This window comes from Brienomyrus brachyistius, chromosome 12, assembly GCF_023856365.1.
Source record: "Brienomyrus brachyistius isolate T26 chromosome 12, BBRACH_0.4, whole genome shotgun sequence".
Taxonomy (NCBI): domain Eukaryota; kingdom Metazoa; phylum Chordata; class Actinopteri; order Osteoglossiformes; family Mormyridae; genus Brienomyrus; species Brienomyrus brachyistius.
In genome coordinates this window covers 17,764,674-17,784,410 of record NC_064544.1, presented here as the reverse complement: position 1 = coordinate 17,784,410, position 19,737 = coordinate 17,764,674, and the positions used below count along the sequence as shown (strand labels likewise).

At 50.9% G+C, this 19,737-nt stretch overlaps 1 protein-coding gene across 2 annotated transcripts in view; it reads right to left on the bottom strand.

Moving 5' to 3' along the window:
- sorcs2 (sortilin-related VPS10 domain containing receptor 2) overlaps window positions 1-19,737 on the bottom strand; it is a 197,394-nt gene that overhangs the window by 136,456 nt on the left and 41,201 nt on the right. For both annotated transcript variants that reach the window (XM_048971460.1, XM_048971459.1), the window contains exon 2: window positions 4,379-4,446. In XM_048971460.1, coding sequence (XP_048827417.1) covers window positions 4,379-4,446 — 68 coding nt within the window. The remainder of the gene's footprint in view (window positions 1-4,378; window positions 4,447-19,737) is intronic.

Genomic DNA, 19,737 nt, shown 5'->3' with positions numbered 1-19,737 from the left:
GTCTTCACTGAATACTGAATCACAAGTGTCTAAACCTTAGAGCCTTACACCCCACCCCCCAGGCCACTTGGAGGCAGACACTGTCAGTCATTCCATCATATGGATCCTGCTGACTTATTCATTCTGGGGGCCTCCATTTTTTTTCCAGTGTAGGCAGCGCCCCTGTTCAAAGCCCATAAAATATGCATGACGGTCTGGAGCAAAAGGGGGTGGGGGGGTTCCACCCAAAATTAACTATTTACAACACAGCCCCATCTGCTCGTGTTGGAGAGAGAGGGGGAGGCAGAGGAGGAGAGGGTGTGGGGCAGGACAGGTGTTTTCGTGCAGTTTGGAGATCTGATGCTCCATGCAACTTTTACCACCAGTGTGTGTTCCAGCAGAAGATAATCATACAGACAGCCGGCATGTGAAGTGGTCAGGTCCTGGTCGGCAAAGATGCCTATTCAGGGACAAAGGGAGAGAGGAAAGGAAGGAGGACACAGAGACAGAGAGAGAGAGAGAGAAAGGAGGACTGGTATCAGAGAGTGAGAGAGACAGCGAGTAAGAGAAAGGAGGACTGGGGACAGGGAGGGAGAGTGAGAGAGAGAGAGAACGAGTGAGAGAAAGGAGGACTGGGGACAGGGAGGGAGAGAGAGAAAGGAGGACTGGTATCAGAGAGCGAGAGAGACAGCGAGTAAGAGAAAGGAGGACTGGGGACAGGGAGGGAGAGTGAGAGAGAGAGAGAGAGAGAGAGAGAAGGAGGACTGGGGACAGGGAGGGAGAGTGAGAGAGAGAGAGAGAGAAGGAGGACTGGGGACAGGGAGAGAGAGAGAGAGGGAGGGAGAGAGAGAGAGAGAGAAGGAGGACTGGGGACAGGGAGGGAGAGTGTGAGAGAGAGAGAGAGAGAGAAGGAGGACTGGGGACAAGGAGAGAGAGAGAGAAAAGCAGGATTGGGGACACAGAGAGAGTGAGAGAGAGAGGGAGAGAGAGAGAGAGAAGGAGGACTGGGGACAGGGAGAGAGAGTGAGAGAGAGAGAGAGAGAGAGAGAGAGAGAGAGAGAGAAGCAGGATTGGGGACACAGAGAGAGAGTGAGAGAGAGAGGAAGAGAGAGAGAGAGAGAGAGAAGAAGGACTGGGGACAGGGAGAGAGAGAGTGAGTGAGAGAGAGAAAAGCAGGATTGGGGACACAGAAAGTGAGAGAGAGGGAGAGAGAGAGAGAGAGAGAGAGAAGGAGGACTGGGGACAGGGAGAGAGAGAGAGAGAGAGAGAAAAGGAGGACTGGGGACACAGAGAGAGAGACAGAGGTGGATTGGGGACACAGAGAGAGTGACAGAGGTGGACTTCTATGTCCAACCCTCTTCCCCATCCTACTCAAGTCTGCCCCCTGTTGTTTGTCTGTTCCTTCGCATTCTCCAGTTCAGAGGTTACAGCCCTTATGCTTGATAGCAGCCCTGTACTTCCTTTAATGCATTATTAAGGTGCAAGGAGCTCAAAGGCAGAGTTAAGATGTGGATTGGGCGAGGAGGGGCGGGCGGGGGGGGGGGGGGGGGGCTCAGGGGGGCTCAGGGGGGCCCTGGGGTGGAGGTGAAATTCTGGCCCTGGGCAAAGATGTTCAAAAGAATTGTGCACTGCACATGAATAATGCACACCTGTGGGTGTGGGTGCGGACCTGGGAGGTGCTGGGGAGAATGCGTGTAAATCTCTAAGCTTCGCTCATCTTCAGACCATGCAGTGACAGGAAGGCGGGCAGAGGGACAGCATCTGACAGATACACAGAGTCCAAAGCTGATACTCAACCCAGGCCAAAGCACAGTGACAGAAAGTAGCAGGAGCCCCCCAGAGAAGTGGGCTTTGTGGTCGTGTTAAGGTCAGGGGTGGAGGGTAAGGTCCATCAACAAGCAATGGTTTAATTAACCAATGAGAAGCAGCCCTGTCAGCGGCTGAGACTCTACGCCTCTTGGACAGTGTCCTCACAATCAATCATATTGCATTGACTTGCGCTCTCACAGCTCAGACATACGACCTTCCAGTGGATCGGAGGAACTGGAGACACTGGTGCACGGTGATCGGACAAGGGGGTGGGCTAACAGCAGCATGGAGGACTGATGTAATCAAAGACGAGTTGGAAGATCTATTACCATCTACTGGATGAAGAAGCAGAAATGCTTCTGCTCTGACAGGACATTTCTCAGAAGCCATTTCAGAGTGAGGCCGAGCACAATCAAACGGGTTCCCTTTCTCTAGATTGCGACCCAAATGAAAGCGATCAAGTTTGCAGTCCGCAGCCTTCAGCACGTTTATAACCATCTGCCCTGAATACTTTGTAAGAGAGAATCCCCCACTTTGAGGGGCTGAGTTACGCTCAGCTCACCTAGCTCGGTAATTCAGAAAGCATGTACGGATGTGGCTGCCGTTAGCACCTTAGCATCCCCTGTTTAGCACCCACATACCAACACGCGATCTGTTGCATAATGGTAAGCAGCCTATGCCTCTGACAGGCTGCCAGACAGAGAGCGCGAGCCCCACCAAAGCAGGCAGAGGCACACGGTGAGCCGGATCCGGCCTGCCTGGTCCAGCCTCGTCCGCCTTTGGCAGAACGGGCGAAAAACAACATTTGTTGTGGAGAGAGGGGGACGAAAACGCACAGGATTCGGGAGTTGGGGGGTTCACAGTGAGGTGAGAGCCTTTTACGCACCCCCCCCCCCACACACACACACATACACACACACACACATACAGTGCTTCGTCCCAGGCGGGGGAGAACCACTTCAGTTAAAAACCTGTCACCGCGGTGATGTCATCAATTATTGATGCCTGTCGGAAAGCGGCATCACAGCATCTCCAGCTCCTGTGTGGGTCCGCGCGCCCACAGACACGCACACACACACGCACAGATAAACATATCTTCATGGGGACCGCTTATTCATTTCTATGGGAAATATACTAACGCTAACTATGACAACCTTAACCCCTACCCAGCCCTAACCATAACCATAAGCAAAGAACAAGAGTTTCTTTCCAGTTTTACTTTTTCCATTGCAGTCACAGATTTTTATTAAATTGAGGGAAACTGGTCCCCATAAGGGAAAAAAAATGTGTATTCATCACGTTGTGGGGACATTGTGTCCCCATAAGGTAAGGAATACCCACTCGCACACACACACAGACACAGGTACGCACACGCACACACATGCACATTCACTTATGCACACAGACAAGCACAAACACACACACACACGCATGCACACATACAAAAACACATGCACACACACCCCCTACAAGCCCAGTGTGAGTGGACAGCGTTTCCTCCAGCCGGTGTGCTTACGCAGTCCAAACTGGACACCAACATCCCCGCCCCTCCATGATAGCCTGTAGTCTTTACAGCCTCTAACCGTGTCTCCGATGTTCTCTCAAACATCCTGAGGATCATGCAAAACCACTAAAACATCAGCCAAGGATGCATATTTATACAGGATCACACAACATGTTCTGGAGCCCTCTGCACTGGCAATATGCAGTCTTTGCTTTGGACAAAGACCTTAGAGTTTGAAGTCAGGGGTCCTAGCAGCTGACACAACTGGGCGGACGGGTGTCACGCTCCTTTCGGACGGAGCGCCCCCTGCAGGCTCTCGGCGGTGCCGGGCGGAGCCGCGGCTCTGAAGACAGCCGAAGCGGCGGAGCAGAATGGCACTTCAGCCCACACACAGACACTCATCAGGACACATTTCTGGGTGATGTCCTGCTTTTCTCCCTGCATGTTTAGCAAAAGCATCTCCTGGCCAGAAGCCTTCAGAAGTATGTGTAGCACAGAACAGCAGAAAACGCAGCGGAGACCTGGTCACCTCCGAGCTGGGGGTGTTGCAGGTGAAAATCGGCATGATGGGGGGGGGGGGGGTGGGTGGGTGTAAAACACACAGCACACAGTGTCCTGAGGAAATGAGTAACTAGCAGGAAAACTAGAGGATATGCAAATTACAGCATGCAAAGAAAATGCCAGCAACCTAATTAGGTACATTTTAATTGAGGAGTCAGGCAACTCATTGTATGTCTATCTCAGGAGAGCGAAATCCATCAGACTGGAGTGAGCAAGTGCAGGCATAATGTACAGGGAGAAAAGCGATTTCCGGAAATGGGACTGGCAAGCAAGCAGACGGCCGAGAGAGCACTGGACCCACGTTCTCAGTCTGATCTCTCAGGGTGAAGAGCAGCGTCTTCAGTATATTGGGGCTTATAATCCAAACAATCATCCCACCCTCAATTCAAATCATATTTATTTACATTTACATAGCCCGGCCACTAGGGGGCCAGTCACAAGCAGCCTCTACAGGAAAAAAAAAATTAGCGGGATGTGTCAAATCGCCATGGAAACTCCTCGAGGGGCAGATGAAGCATGACCTACCTCCACAGGGAGCTTTCTAGCACCTTCGTAGAATCCGCATGGTAGTACTTGGTGAGGATGAGGATGACCTGGGGGGCACAAGGCATGAAGAGATAAGTCAGGGTGAGAATCCTTCCTAGGGACACACACATGGGTGTAAATGATGGAGAGATTGGGGGGGGGAGTTGTAACCTACCCAATAATCAAATCCAGCCAATACAATCTCCTAAAATGGGTGGAAACCTCAACCCTCCCCCAGTGCCCAACCCTAACCCTATGCCCTTGGACACACATATGCAGGGCCCCCAATGGACATAATGGAACATATAGACTGAGGGTATGGAACAGAATCTCTTACAAACTTCACACAGAGATCATCTCTAAAGCAAACAGCGCCTTCTGCCATCCACAAAAGGCAAACAGTTTTTTGTGCAAAATAGGACTACTTTTTAAGCGGCAATTCATTACGCAATTAACACACAATTAAAGACACCAGCACAAGAGGTGTCCCGACATCACTGTGCTTTTTCCGAGCTTAATGATGCCTGATATTTCAGAGCAGGAGGAGGACGACAATAAATTCATTTTATACTCAAAATGCCAAATTAGGTCCTTCCAAAGTAAGATGATTAAAAACAAATGAGCACTCAGACCCAGCCACCACAAACAGGCACTGACAGACAGGCAAGGCGCCTGTAATTTAATTTCCATAACAGTATGCCCTGATGTATTCCTAAGACAAGGGCACAAAGGAGAGAGGCCCCGGTGCCTGAATCTCTGGTACCATGCGTGTATCTAGCGTGGAGAACCTCAGGACCCTGGGAGTTCGCTAGGATATGAGCAGCTTTCTGGCACCTGCTGGGGCATGCAGGGCTAAACCCACACGCGATGCAGAGAGAGATCAAACATCTGGACCGAGACCAGGCCCGGGTGAACCAAACGATCGGACCAAGGCGGGTCATTCTGGAAAGCCAAACGATCAGATTAAGACTGGTACTAGCTGTGTGTCCTCATAGCAACTGGCTATGCATCCTTGTAACAACCGGCTGTGCGTCCTCGTTGTGACAGGCTGTGTGTCCTCGTAGCGACAGGCTGTGTGTTCTCATGTCCTTGTAGCGATTGTCTGTGCATCCTCGTAGTGATTGGCTGTGCGTGCTCGTACAGTAGTGACTGGCTGTGCATCCTCATAGCGACAGGCTGTGTGTCCTTGTAGTGACCGACTGTGCGTCCTCGTAGTGACTGGCTGTGCATCCTCATAGCAACAGGCTGTGTGTCCTCGTAGAGACAGGCTGTGTGTCCTCGTAGAGACCAGCTATCTGTTCTCATGTCCTTGTAGCGATTGTCTGTGCGTCCTCGTAGAGACAAGCTGTGTGCCCTCATGCAGTAGTGACTGGCTGTGCATCCTTGTAGTGATCGACTGTGCGTCCTCGTTGTGACAGGCTGTGTGTCCTCGTAGAGACCGGCTGTGTGTTCTCATGTCCTTGTAGCGATTGCCTGTGCGTATTCATAGTGACCAACTGTGCATCCTCGTAGAGACCGGCTGTGTGTTCTCATGTCCTTGTAGCGATTGCCTGTGCGTATTCATAGTGACCGACTGTGCGTCCTCGTAGAGACCGGCTGTGTGTCCTCATGTCCTTGTAGCAATTGTCTGTGCGTCCTCGTAGTGACCGACTGTGCGTCCTCGTAGAGACCGGCTGTGTGTCCTCATGTCCTTGTAGCAATTGTCTGTGCGTCCTCGTAGTGACCGACTATGTGTCCTCGTAGTGACAGGCTGTGTGTCCTCGTAGAGACAGGCTGTGTGTCCTCGTAGCGACCGGCTGTGTGTCCTCATGTCCTTGTAGCGATTGTCTGTGCGTCCTCGTAGCTACCAGCTGTGCATCCTCGCAGCAACAGGCTGTGTGTCCTCGTAGCGACCGGCTGTGTGTCCTCATGTCCTTGTAGCAATTGTCTGTGCGTCCTCGTAGTGACCGACTGTGTGTCCTCGTAGCGACCGGCTGTGTGTTCTCATGTCCTTGTAGCAATTGTCTGTGCATCCTCGTAGTGACCAGCTGTGTGTCCTCATAGCATCTGGCTGTGTGTCCTCGTAGCAACTGGCTGTGTGTCCTCATAGCAACCGGCTGTGTGTCCTCGTACCGACCGGCTGTGTCTCCTTGTATTGTAGCTTAATGGCCCGGTATAGGCCAGATCTTAATGTTGACATGCCAAACAGGCAAACAAAACAGCAGCCATCAATGCAAAACATCCTTGCCACTCCCACCCCGTCAGTGACGGATGTGGGGCAGAGATTGCGGTGCTTGTTTAGCACATGAGGAAAGACTATCATCTTACACAAATAGCTGTCTAGTTCACTACTTAGATTTCAGGTTAAATATTTACCCCTACTCTCCTTTGCATAACAATCAGACATGCTCAGAAGAACACAAGCAAACAGTTTTAGAGATGACAAGGACTTAGCAACCCAGAGCGTGTTTCTGCTTGATATGGGGGAGGGGGGCACTACAGTGAGACGGAGCCCACAGAGGCAAACAGTGTGCTAATCCATTATTCATCTCCAACGACGCTACAGAACCCCCCCTTTGGGTACAGGGACTGCTGCTTTCCTCACGCCTACACCTCCTGCTATGGTTTTCGCTGCGGCCACATGACTTGGGGCTGTACCAAGGTTTGTGTGGGGGGGGGCGGGGGGAATAGAGCAATGTGTACTATGCAGCCAGAACCACTGATGGGGGTGGGGGGGTGGGGGGGCTAAAGGCAAATTGGGAGAGACAGCTGGGGCTAAAAGCACTAATAGTCAATTTGGGACAGCGATGAAAGTTGCGACATGTTATTTAATTTAGGATTAAAAATATAACTTTCGAGGCAGTCAATAATTGTGAGGAGTTCGATCTAAGAACCATGACAAATGTTTCACCACGGAAAAGGCTGGCATGGGTCACCGGATGGGATCACTCTTCCAAACTGAATATTTACACTGATGGGTTAAATGAGCCTCTTTAAAATAGCTAAAACTGGACTTTGTGACGGCCAACATCCTGGTAATATGCTCGCATTAAAATGGGACGTTAACGAAATCTCCCAGTCAGAACGTCTCCCTACCCCCCCACCGCTATCCAGCACCTTAAAATCATGGGCAGTTCGAGAAACAGGTAGGGGGCCCAACAGTAGCCGACCTGATATCCTCTTTCTAGAAACACAGACTGGCTCAGCAGAGACACTGAGGAGGGTCAGTGAGCCCCGCCTTGAAGAGTCGTGGCCTGGCAGGAGGGAGCCGGTGAACGTTAAGCTTGCTAAGGGATGTTGTCCACTGTCCAGGCGGGGGCGATTCTAGATGCATCCATAATTACAGCTGAGCTTCTTTTTCAAGGGGTTCGATAAATGCACCAACGGTGTCCTGTGCCTGATCAAAACATTCGGCATCAATTATGCACAGCTTGCCAGTTGTGGCTTCGTCTTAAAGGCAGTGCGGGCCAGCAAAGTTGGGGACGAAGACAGAAAGGCGGGACGAGATCTACTCATGACCCCAGACTGACCAATCCCAGGGGCTGCACAGTGGAGTAGCAGCAAGGGAGTCTTGCTCTGAGAGGGGAGAGCTGCCCGCTCTGTGGGCACTGGCTTCACAGCCATATCGGCAGGACTCTTCCCTCGCCCCCCCTATGAGGCATCACCTTAACACAAGGGGAATCGTTTGTAAGGAAAACCGAATGGGGAGGGGATCAGGAGGGAGTACAGTGGGACTCCGGCAATAATCAGCAGTCAGTGGGGTGGGGGTGGGGGGTTCTGAATGTGGACGGTTAGCATGTGACCCAAAGTGACCAGAAGCAGAGGACCACACACACGCGGCACCACAGTACAAGAGTAATTGCTTCCTGCAGCCTGCTTTTCATTAAGAAGACAGATTTGATTCCGAAAGCCTTGTCTCAGTCACGCAAGAGGCCTCTTTAGGTCCAGTGGAACGTATCTGGACAAATCAGCACTTAACACACCCCACACACAGGGGTGCAGAGCACACGGGTACTCCTCCACTAGCTGGGCACGTTATCGACACGGAGCCTGAACTTCCACTCTAAGCAGCCCGATATGAGACGATCTCTCTCTTTCTCTCTCTCTCCCTCTCTCTCTCATACACATGTACACACAATGCAAAGGCAAGGGACAATTCAACCACCTGAACAGTAGGTGGCACAGTAGCTAAGAACCTGATTTTTTCCAAAACCCCTGGCCCAAAAATAGGCCCGGTTTTTGCAATTCAGTGGTTCCATCCAGGGGCATGGGAAACAGAGGGGGGATGTGCCCCCCCAAATTTTAATTTGGATTAATTTATCCTCCCAGAAAACAAACCTTAATTTAAATTATTAGGTAGTGCCCCCTCAATATGAAATTCTCTCCTCTGTCATTGGTTCCAGTAACACCATTTGGATCTGCGACGGATCCATAAGGTGAATATAGTAGAAAGCAGAAAGAAGTAGCAGCTGGACTATTAAAACCATCAGGTCTTAAAGTGTGCAGAGCTGTTGGCCCTAAGGCCCCTCCCATCAGCCCGAGGTTCTCCTTAAAGCAAACACCAGCCGGTAGGCACTCCCGTCTTGCATCCTGCGTATCACAGAGCCATGCACATCTCCCTTCTGACGCAGCAAATGCCACCTTCGGAACGCCTTTTAAAACGCTCTGAGCACAGAAACAGGTCCAGCTCCTCTAGGACCCATTCAGCACCCCGAGCACATTCCCCGTCCGCTCACTCGTTTTCTCTCTGCCTCCTAATTGTACTGACCGGTCATTTTATTTGACCGGACGAGGCCCCTTCTGAGGTAAGGGAACCGGGAACCCAAAGGGAAAGAGAGGACCCCCCTGCAGCAGGGTGAGAGGAGAGCTGTGGAACAAGGGGTGGCCGGGGGCGGGTCGGACCCCCAAAGAGAGATGCGTGGGAGGGAGGTGGCCCCCATGCTGCGATGGACCCTGAGGCTGATGCCGTACCTTCACAGATCGAGCGATAGAGAGGGATCCAGCCGCCAGTCGCCGGAAATAGGAGCGAGTGCAGCAGGCAGAGATATTTCAGGAGCGACTCCAGCCAAGTGCGAAACTACGAATTGTTATTGCAGCTCTTGTTGTTCTTTTTCTCTCCCCCCTCCTTCTCTCTCTCTCTCGCTCTCTCTCTCTTTCTGCCTTTCGTCTACCCCTCATTCCGAACAGATTTGAAGCTATAATTACGGCTCGGAATCCGCCACACCTGCGGGTTAATTATTTTTCACGCATTAAAACGTGTTTATCGCAGGCTGTTATCTATTTATTTTGATCTCGCAGTCGGCTAAGATAGCACAGCGTGCAGACAGGAATAACAGACATTCGCAGAAGCAGACGGCTCTGCATCAATTTATAGAAACCCCCCGCCTCCACCAAAAATACCCTACTCGCCATTCACGCGGCGTTAATTACAATAATCAATATCCACGCAAGAAGAAATGCCTCAAAATCACTTTAAATTTGCTGAAATTACCCCATTAAAGACTAAGGAAACCGGAAACCCTTTAGCAACTGGAACAAGGTTAGAACAAGGAAGCACACAGGAAACTCAGCGCAAGTGTCTCATTGACCAAATGATCGATCTAACGAACTGAAGAACAGGAGGCATCTGACCCCTGATTGGTCAGTCAATTTGCTGAAGGGAACATGTGCAACACAGCATGTGTATCAAAGGCCGGTGATCCTGAAATCACACCTAATGCCCCTACAGTGAATGCAGTCACCCAGACTGTAGAACACCCTGTGGGATTGGTAATACGCCACACAAAATAGTTCCCTTTTAAACAACAGGGCCCCAGCGAGTTATGCACAAAAATAAATGACAAAATAAGGGTGATCTGAACCCATATACTACTATTAAATGGTGGTATGATACACACACAAGAATGAACTATATCACACTCATTGGCCTGTCCAGGATTAAACATTGCCTACCCAAGAAATAGTTACTGATTACGTATTTATTTACAGGTTTAATGCCTTCACTCTGTAAGTGTCAAAGAAACCTAAACCTTGCCGTTTTATAACATGGGCCGGCTGTATTTGTGAGTAAACCTGCCAGAGAGCTGACCGTCCCTTTGGGTTGTTGCTTTGGACAATGATGCTAAGATGTGCCACTCAAGCCAAAAAGAAATAGAGCTTAGAATGTGTTACACGTCCTCATCATGGGAGGAAGAGCCAGACCTAAAGCCTCCTACGTCCCCAGAGCCACAGGTGCCTCTGCAGTCATCAAGGGGGACAAAACAGAGCAGAGGAAGGATGCAGCTGGCTTTTAATGGCAAAGCTGCTAAATCATTCTCCGCTGTGGGCTCCCTCTGATCTCCTCCATGGGTCCCTGCTCTTATAGAGGTTTTAAAAGAGGGGGGGGGGGGGGGGGGGCGGGAGGAGACAGAAAACATAACCGCAGTGCTACAGTGAAACAGAATCCTATCTGGGCGAGACAGCCTCCTCTTTAGTGGATACAGCTGTTAGCGGCATGAGCAGCTGTCGGGTTAGCATTAAAGCTAATCCAGCTTCCGCGTCTCCCATTCCCGTTTGGCAGACGGCCCGTCCCACCGGCGAGGTCACCGCTGCCGCGACGGGGTGGGGGGGGTGGGTATGCTGGAAAACACGGGCACCTTTAGCCCTTGGTAACCCCACAGAATTACACTTTTACGGGGGCCAGACAGAATTCCGCAAAAGATAACAAAAGATTAAAAGCCTTTCGTAGCTCCCCGAGGTTGTTCGCATTACTCTGCTATTAAATCTTTAAAACTTGCATCTAATGGGAGACATGAAGCTATTAAAGAAGGAAAAAAGGGAAAAGCAGTTCAAATAAAATGAAGAGTTAGAGCTAACTGGATCTCTCTCGCACAGGTTTAATGTTGCAAGGACCAAAGCTCACACTGTACAACCTACCTGTGCTGGATAGCTCCCACTGACATCACCTAAGAAGACTGCAAGGAATTCATCTGTCTTTGCTAGACAGGAACATACAGATCAAGCTAAACAGTTTGATGGACACATCCTTCAGCAGGGATAGGTACCCTGATCCTGGATTGCCGGTATCCAGCAGGTTTTCTATCTTACCATATGAGTTGCGATCTGCCTGAGATCAGGTGTGGTTCATCCAAGACTTGGTAGGATGGAAAACCTGCTGGATACCGGCACTCCGGGATCAGGGTTGCCTACTCCAATTGTACAGGGATATCAGAAGGTACTTCGCCCGATGTCCAGTGCTTGGAATATCAAGTACAGGAACTATGAATCCAGACCAAGATTTTGTTTTTACCAACCAGTTGACTACTCTGTGACTGTGACTCTTTACGCTCAGCTAGATGGTAGAAACAAAATCTTGGTCTGTGTTTTTGCTTTCTGGACATAAAATGCGCAACATTGCCGATGTCACAATACCAGCTGGGGTTTAGGCTCACGTGGTTTAGTTTTTCTGGCAGCTCAGCCGCCACAGATGTGTTATGGACGTGTCACTCGCTGGTGTCAAGGCCGCAACGGTTAAGAAAAATTTCTGAGACAAAGAGGAGTTCCAAAGCAAGGAACGCTGGCAACAGGAACTAGACACGCCCAAGCTGCGCGCACATGTGATGCCAAGTCATCTGCCTGTCAGCTGCTTCCTCCTTGATAGGCTGGTCTCCAAGTACCCGGTGCTGACAGGACTGGGGCCGCCAAGTGTGAGACTCACAAATGAGAAAGCAGAGCTGGAGTCCAGCACCAGCTGGCATAGGAGCAACAAATAACAAGATCATAGACCAAAGCAGAACTCAGGACGCTGAGATAGGCGCCATGCCAACCAAACCAGCAGAACCAAGCCTGGAAAGAGCCCCAGCCCAGAGTGAGCTTAAATTGATTAATAAACTGCCAAGAGGCACGAGTCATTACAGATCGGAACCATCTGCAGGAGGTTGTGGTGGAAGACCACGCCTGCCACAGGTAACTTATGATCCGGACTCTAGGCCTCGCGTGTGTGGCTCTGTAGGTCAGCACTGTGTGCTTCTCAAGGAAAGGTATCTGGTTCAAATCCCACAGCTGCTAGTGGTTTCACAACTGCACATTTGAAGGCCATTAGCCTTAATTGACCTGCTCTCTCAGCTGTATGTTGCTTTGGATAAAGGTGTTAAATAACTGTATTACAAATGAATGACGGAAATGGATCTCATTCAGGATGGTCGTGGGGAGAGTGGCTGAGCCTCTGTCACGGAAACTCGCCCTCAGCCACTTTTCAGCTGCCGCCGTCCACACAAGAACCAGAATGTTGCAGGTTCAGATCCCAGGAAAGACACTAGACTTCAGTTGAGAAGCTTATTTACATTAACCGTAATGTTTGGTTTTGGATTACATTCTGCAGCTAAATGCGTCATTTAATCATGATAATATGCTTTGGGGCGCCTGGAATCCCAGACAGAAGTTCTGCGGCAGTGTTGCCCATATAACAGTGAGGAGATGACAGTGACATGATGGACGCTCACCATGGTAATGAAGCACGCTGAAGATGAACATCAGCTCCTCCATCCACCATTCGCTCTGCCGCTTACCCTTCTGAGGGCTTCAGTGTGAAACTGAGCATCTGCACTTCAAATAATTCATGTGTTTTAATTATATTTTTAATATGCGCCCATAAAAATGTGTCATTTTACAGCACCCATCCTATTTGTTAACCGAGATTCATTTATTGTTAATTGAGGAAAAATACAAATTGGCTGCTTTCATAATTTACCCCCCGGCCGCGCACACACCCCAAAGCCAACCCCGCTTGAGCTTTGAGTTCCATGTCGATAAATTTCCAGGCGTACCAGCTGCTCCGGTGAATATTCCGAAGCTCTCACCAGAACTGTTACCGAACAGCCCCCGTAATAGAGCTGCTTGAGGCGGAAGCTAACTGAGGATGTCCTGAGAGAGAAAGGCAGGCATGCAGGCTGTGATCGCCTCCGAAGAGTCGAACGATCATTACCGCCACCGTCTCGTCTGAAAGAAGGGCAGCCGAAACGGGCCTGGCTGCAGGATCCTGTCCTAGTTCACAGATGGACATGGGATCACATTAATGGGGAGAGGCTTTCAAAATTGACCTGCCATTACTATATGCAGCAGAGTTCACCAGCTGGCAGAGAGAGATGAATCCGGTCTGGTCTTCCAGCTGGCAACTGGGGGACCGTCCCCCCCAAGTAGACCTTGACTTTGTGTTGCTCATCAAATTTAACCCTCGGGGAAAAAGTTGGGGACCCCTGATATACAGTGTTATTTCCAGATATAAATTTGATTAATCTGTCCGTGCTCATGAGATGCAATTTAAAGAGACATAAAATGTCTTAACATATTTATCATTCACTGACAGTTGAATCCAGATTAAGTCATTACTTTCATGGGAAAATCCCTTCAGGATCCAGCATGCTGGGGTCCCCACGGGTCCCCAATTTTACCCCATCTGCAGCGGGGGGGGGGCGGGCACATCCGAGGCTGGCATGGGCCTTTACAATGGCTCTTATCCCTGGAGAGTCCAGGACACTCAGCTGAACCTTACAAAAAAGAAACCTAAAGCCACCTGAAATTAGCATCAACCAAAAATGATGAGCTTATAGCGAGCAGGCACGTTGGGAAAAATCAACTTCCTCTGTGCGATCTATACCCCCCCCCACCTGCAGACGACCCCCAGCCAGGAGCACACCCCTGCTGACCTTCTGTCCTCCGTCCAGCTGGGCCCAAAGGTGCATAACCAGTGAGAAACATGTTCCGCTTTCAGATGTGCCAGATGGAAGGGGGACGGACTCGGAGGGCCGATATATCATGGCGTGCTGAGAGCCCCCAGCTGAAGCCGCCTGTTTCCCCACACCCCCACTTCACTGCCCGCGCCCCTGACGGCTTTAAAAGCAGCCGCGAGACCAGGAAAGGTGAAAACTTAACTAAACACGTTCTGGGGGGAAGGGGCACCGTAAATATGCCGTTAAGTAGAGCGCACTGGAGTCCGTGCGCGCACTGCGCATGCTCCGTCCTGCCTGCGGCGTTGCGTCTGCGCAGTTCGGTGAAGGATGTGAGCGAGCTCTGCGGCCCGGAACGTTCCACAGCTGTGCTGCCAAAGGAGCCTGTTTAGTCTGAAAGACACCTGGATTGTGTCACAGGCCAGCTTTCCGCCACGGCGTCCACCCCCACACCCGGCCTTGTTATCTATGTGAATAAGCTACAAGGAATGGGCCTTGCTAAGCATTTCTTACTTGCTAGCAAGTTTTTCTTAATCTATAAAGCAGTTTCCATGCTTGTCTATGTAAAACAACTGCAGGAGAAGCCACATTCAGGCCAAGGGGGTGTGTTTAATCTGTACTGTGTAGATGGCAGACTGATTGAAATCTAACTTTTTATCTGACCATCCTGATGTCCTGTTTGCCCGTCAGCAGAGCTGATCCTTAGTGGCGCCCCCTGTCTGAAGCAAACTGAAATTGGCCGGCAAGTTGGCTCCTAGCTGCCTGTGTCACCTACAGGACAGACCGACCCTGTCTGTCAGACACAGCTGTCTGATCTCATTGGGATGGGTTCCGACTCTGAGCGAATACCCTGCCCATCGACCGTGCACCTGATCGCCCGCCTGGGGCGAGCCGTGAAAACAGGCATCCTCTGCCCCGGCCACAGAACCGAGGACGTCCGAGGAAGCAAGCCGGGCGGTAGTTAACGACCTGCGGTTAACGAGCCGGGCCTGCAGTTAACGAGCCGGATCGAGTGACGGCGGAGAGCTGGTGGCAGGGCCTGCTGCTGCACTGCAGAGCCGGACTTCATTTAAACTTGTATGTTTCGTTAAAAGTCTGGTTAGCAGCCAAAACTAAAATACATTCCCCCCGAAAACAGTGACTGTCTCGAAGCCAAGTGACAAATCAACTAAAAAACTGTGTATTTTCCTTAACACGCAAATATCGTGGGCGGTTTGACGGCTCAGTGGGCGTCCCTGCCTCCTCGCACCTCCAGAGGGGGGGTTTGAATGCCGCCTCTGCTCTGCTCTGTGGAGTTTGCATGATCTCTCCATGTGCTGTGTGTTTCCTCACATTGCCCAAATACATATGGTGAGGCTGATTGGTGTCTCTGAATTGCTCACAGCATGCTTGTGTGTATGAGGCCTGTGATAACCCGGCACCCCATCCAGTACGTACCCCCCCAGCCTGGGATAGGCTCCAGGTGACCCTGAGCAGGATAAGTGCTTATCCATAAACAGATGTGGAGGAAATTCTGGTTATATTTGTTCCTTCAGTAAGCGACGACATGCAGATTAAGCTACCAGGCATGCTGGATTCTTCCGAAGGGAATTCAGAAGACACCTCGCTCGATAGGGGCTCGTGACCTTTCGGTCAGAGGCCATGTCACCCACCCCACCAGGAGCCGCTCCCAGCGACGATCTCCTGAAAGGCTAAGCGGCTAGATGGTGATGCTTGTCAGCCAGAGATAGCAGCAGCTCGTAGGCGAGGGTAAAGTTCTGGGTTCTGGGTTTTTTTACACTATAATCACCTCAGCGGGGGTTGGACGCCAAGCCAATGGCTTTTACCAGTTCTTTCTGGATGAGGGAAATAAGCGTTTTGGCTCCTAAGCGCAGTGATATCGCCGGCCGGCTTTGGACTGGAGGGCCTATCTTCCAGTTTCCTGGTGGGAAGATGCGAGGCGCGGAGCCCTGTGCAGTGACGCAGAGGAGAAAAACTAACATAAAACAAAGGCTTCCCCGTGGACGTCGTTCCTTAGGAACACGACAGCCCGCGCACCAGATTGTTATAAAACCAAACTTTGGGGTGTGCTGCTATTTCGGGGGGAGGTGGTGTCTGAAATGTCAAGCAGATGGGGGAATTTCTCTGGTCCACGGCCAACCCCACAGGACTCATACATAAACATGAGCACCTTGTAGAATTAAAACCAAGAGAATAATCATTTATCGGGCTGTGCTGTGCTCCTGGGGAGGCACCGTCGGCAGAGCGGGGGCCACAGACATGTTCGCTCTGAGGATCCCTTAGTGTCATTTATCATCGTTGCTCTTATTCTCAGTATGCAAATGAGCAGAGAGTTTCGTGGGCATCCGAGGTTAAGAAAGGGAGATGATTCAACTGATATACATTAAAGGGACGTCAGCCTCTTGGCTGCTGTCTCCTCGAAATTCCTGATGCAAGAACCAGGGGTTTTAGTGCACGATGTAGGATTACGACATCGCTGACGGCCCTCCAGGTAATTTGATCTTTGTGAACAACGGTGGGCGTGTGGAACCATGTAAACAACAGGGTCATACTGAGAGGCCCAAACCAGGTCCAACCAGGCATGACAGACCACATATGCTGGCAACCATATGCTGGTGTCACCGGGGACCCACAGTGAAGGATGTATGAGTGGCCAATCCAGGACTCGCGACGGCAAACGGACCAGGAGATGAATGGCATGGTGGGCTTGCTGATAGCCAGATAGCTTCCGGCTCCACCAGCTACACTTCAATGGCTCTTCCTAGCTTTGGGTAGAGCTCCGAATTAGGACAGCATCATCGAAGTGCTCGCCGAAATCCACATGGTTAACTCCTGCAGTGCCAAACCAGCCCATGGCTGCGATCTGAGTAGTGGAATAACATCTCTGAGATATTTGTAGAAACGCTCATTTGCACTTTTCATTACTAACATTTGGCCGTGCATCTTATCCGAAGCTCTGGACCGCTAAGATCCACCGGCTGCTTCATACTATTTATGAGTCATGCGCCTGCCTTGAACCCCCCCCCCCCCCCCCCATGACACATAATAAAATTCAGCGCCCTTTTTTATAACAACAAATCTCAGTCTTTGCGTAATGCCCAATGAGCGGATTCGCATGATGCTAACGGTGGACGCTAACTCGGAGAAATATGCAAACTCAAACACCTGAGGGATTACAGGCTCACAAAGTCATTTCAGAGGAGGGAAGCCGGAAAGGACGGTCAGCAGCGGCAGGGTCGGGAGGGTGGCCATTTCTCTGGAAATGTCATGTCTGCCAGCAGAACTACGGGTCTGATTAACTTGCTATTTTGAGGTCACTGCACCACACCACTGCCGCCGCTTGCCGAAAAAGGTCAATAGCGAGCGGATAGATGTTTTGGTGACATCAGATGGGCGTTACTTAATCACTATCATTATTCCATCTCAGGCCTGGCTCTTAACGGTCTGTCATTTGCATATATATGTTCTATCGGGCCATTTTGCTTTTGCAGAAGTTGCCAGCACTTCCTTAACTCCCAGGGAGCTGTCTCTGGGATATTGATGTGCACTGCCCTGTGGGAATCTATCTGTCATTAAACACAGAATAAGCATCTATCCACTGCCTGAGATTAATGGGGAATCATTAACTATTTGCTGTTAACGAGATATTCTAACTCCCCCCCCCCCACTCGACCACTGGGGGGCGCTGTGCTCCTTCACTATATCCACCACGCCTTCTCCATTTGGTGCATGTCCGCTAATCGAAACAAAGATCCGAAAGAGAAAATTCCACTGTTTATCGCAGCAGAACTTTCCAGTGAAGGAGACAGCCGAGGCCTTGAGGCAGTGAGCATCCAGACGTGGCGGACAGCCCAGGCCGCGCCTCCATGTACATCACGGGTAAAGGGCGCATCGCGGCGAGGCATGAGCGAACCATGCACCAGAACGGAGCTTCCCGGTGAGGCACAAAAGCAGAAGGTGGGAGATGTTTAGTGGCTGGATCATAACAGCACGCAGCCCTCCACCAGGTCACACGCTCAGATGTTAAGGCAGTTTCGCGCCATTTGGAGAGAGTGGTAGCCTCCAAATATCTGCTAAATAATTATATCCTCTTCCATTGTGTCTCTGTGAGCAGAAGGTAAATTGAGGTGAGTCATCACTGGATCAATAATGCTGCTTAGAGATCCAAGCAGGGCCTGATCTGACTGAACATTTCAGTGTGACCCAGTCCAGATGGACGGGATTCCGGCTCCAGAGGAATGTGACCCGGGTCGACGCCATGACGGACTGACTGTAGCTGGGCCTTGCACACGACAAGCAGGTTATCTGAAGGCGTGAGTCATTCTCCACGAGTAGGGGGGGCTGCGGCGACAGCTGCCCCCTCCGGCCTGATAGGCACGGCATGCTGGTTGGCGGGGGGGGGGGGGGGGGGGGGAAGGAGGCTCGCAGCAATGCCGGGAATCCAGACAGGATGATCTCTTCTAAGGCCGCGAGGGATGGCAACATTCGCCCGTGTGCGCGGTGAAACATGGAGTGACATTAAAGCGAGAGGATGAGGAGCGGGAGGAAGAGAAGAATAAGTGGGACTTGGCCGTCTGTGTGGCTGGATGGCACAGCAGACCCCAGATAAAGCAGGAACGCGGCATGTTTGTGGACACACCTCAATGGCTCCGCCTCTCACTACGGAGAAGAGCTGCTTCCGTTTATCTGCACTGATACACACTGAAGGAGAAACACATTATCTCTCCCCGCTTCTGTAACTCCTGCTCAGGTTCTCAGCGTCTGTGTGGATATAACACATGACAGCGACCCGCTTCTCAGGACCAGATGGCAGGTATATACGAGCTTGGGTATATGCCGGTATTTTGGGTACATATTGGGTATATATGGGGTGTATTTTCAAATCTCAGTGAGAAAATATTGGAATATTGTGGAAATACTGTCGCAATACTATAGAATGGCTTATGGACGGTGTGACGGTATGTAAAATGAGGTAACAGCCCAGCCTAGCAGCCAGCTAAAAGCTCCACATCGCTCTGACAGGGACAAAAGGGACAGCGTGAGCACAGGGTCACGACCGCTTCAGGCAGCAAGTTCTCAGCGTGACATGGCGCTAAGCTCAGTGGGACTCGTACAGTCGTGTTAGTGCCCACGTCAGGTGCACCGTCCCGGAACAGGACGAGAGGGAACAGCAGCTAATGTGCATGTTTCAGTTACCTTTAAAGGGCCATATTCTTAAATCATATCCCACTGGAACGCCCCAGTGTTCCAACAGCCTGGTGTCCCCACTGTCTGAAGAGCTTCACTACACTAATGATGATCGACAGTATAAAACTGTCACACGCATCATTAAAATGCAGGGTGCTGATTTATGGGACATCCCAAATTAGAGATACTTATTTTATCACTCAGTCGGACAGGTTTTAAGATGATCACTCAGGGCAAAGCAGGGTGCAGATCCGGCCATCGGAGCTGCATCAGTGTCTCTCACCTGCGATCGCATATTGACACACTAGAGTGCAACTTCAACCTGAAGCTGGTGCCATTAGCCGCGGGGGCAGGGGGTAGTGAGGCCCACAGCTCATAGCAGGAAGACCGTGCGAGGGGGGGGCAGGGTCTGAACCTCTAGCACCTCCCACTTTAACACCATAAGTAGGAGTCCTGGTGGAATTTCAACCCAGAACCTTCTCAAGAGAA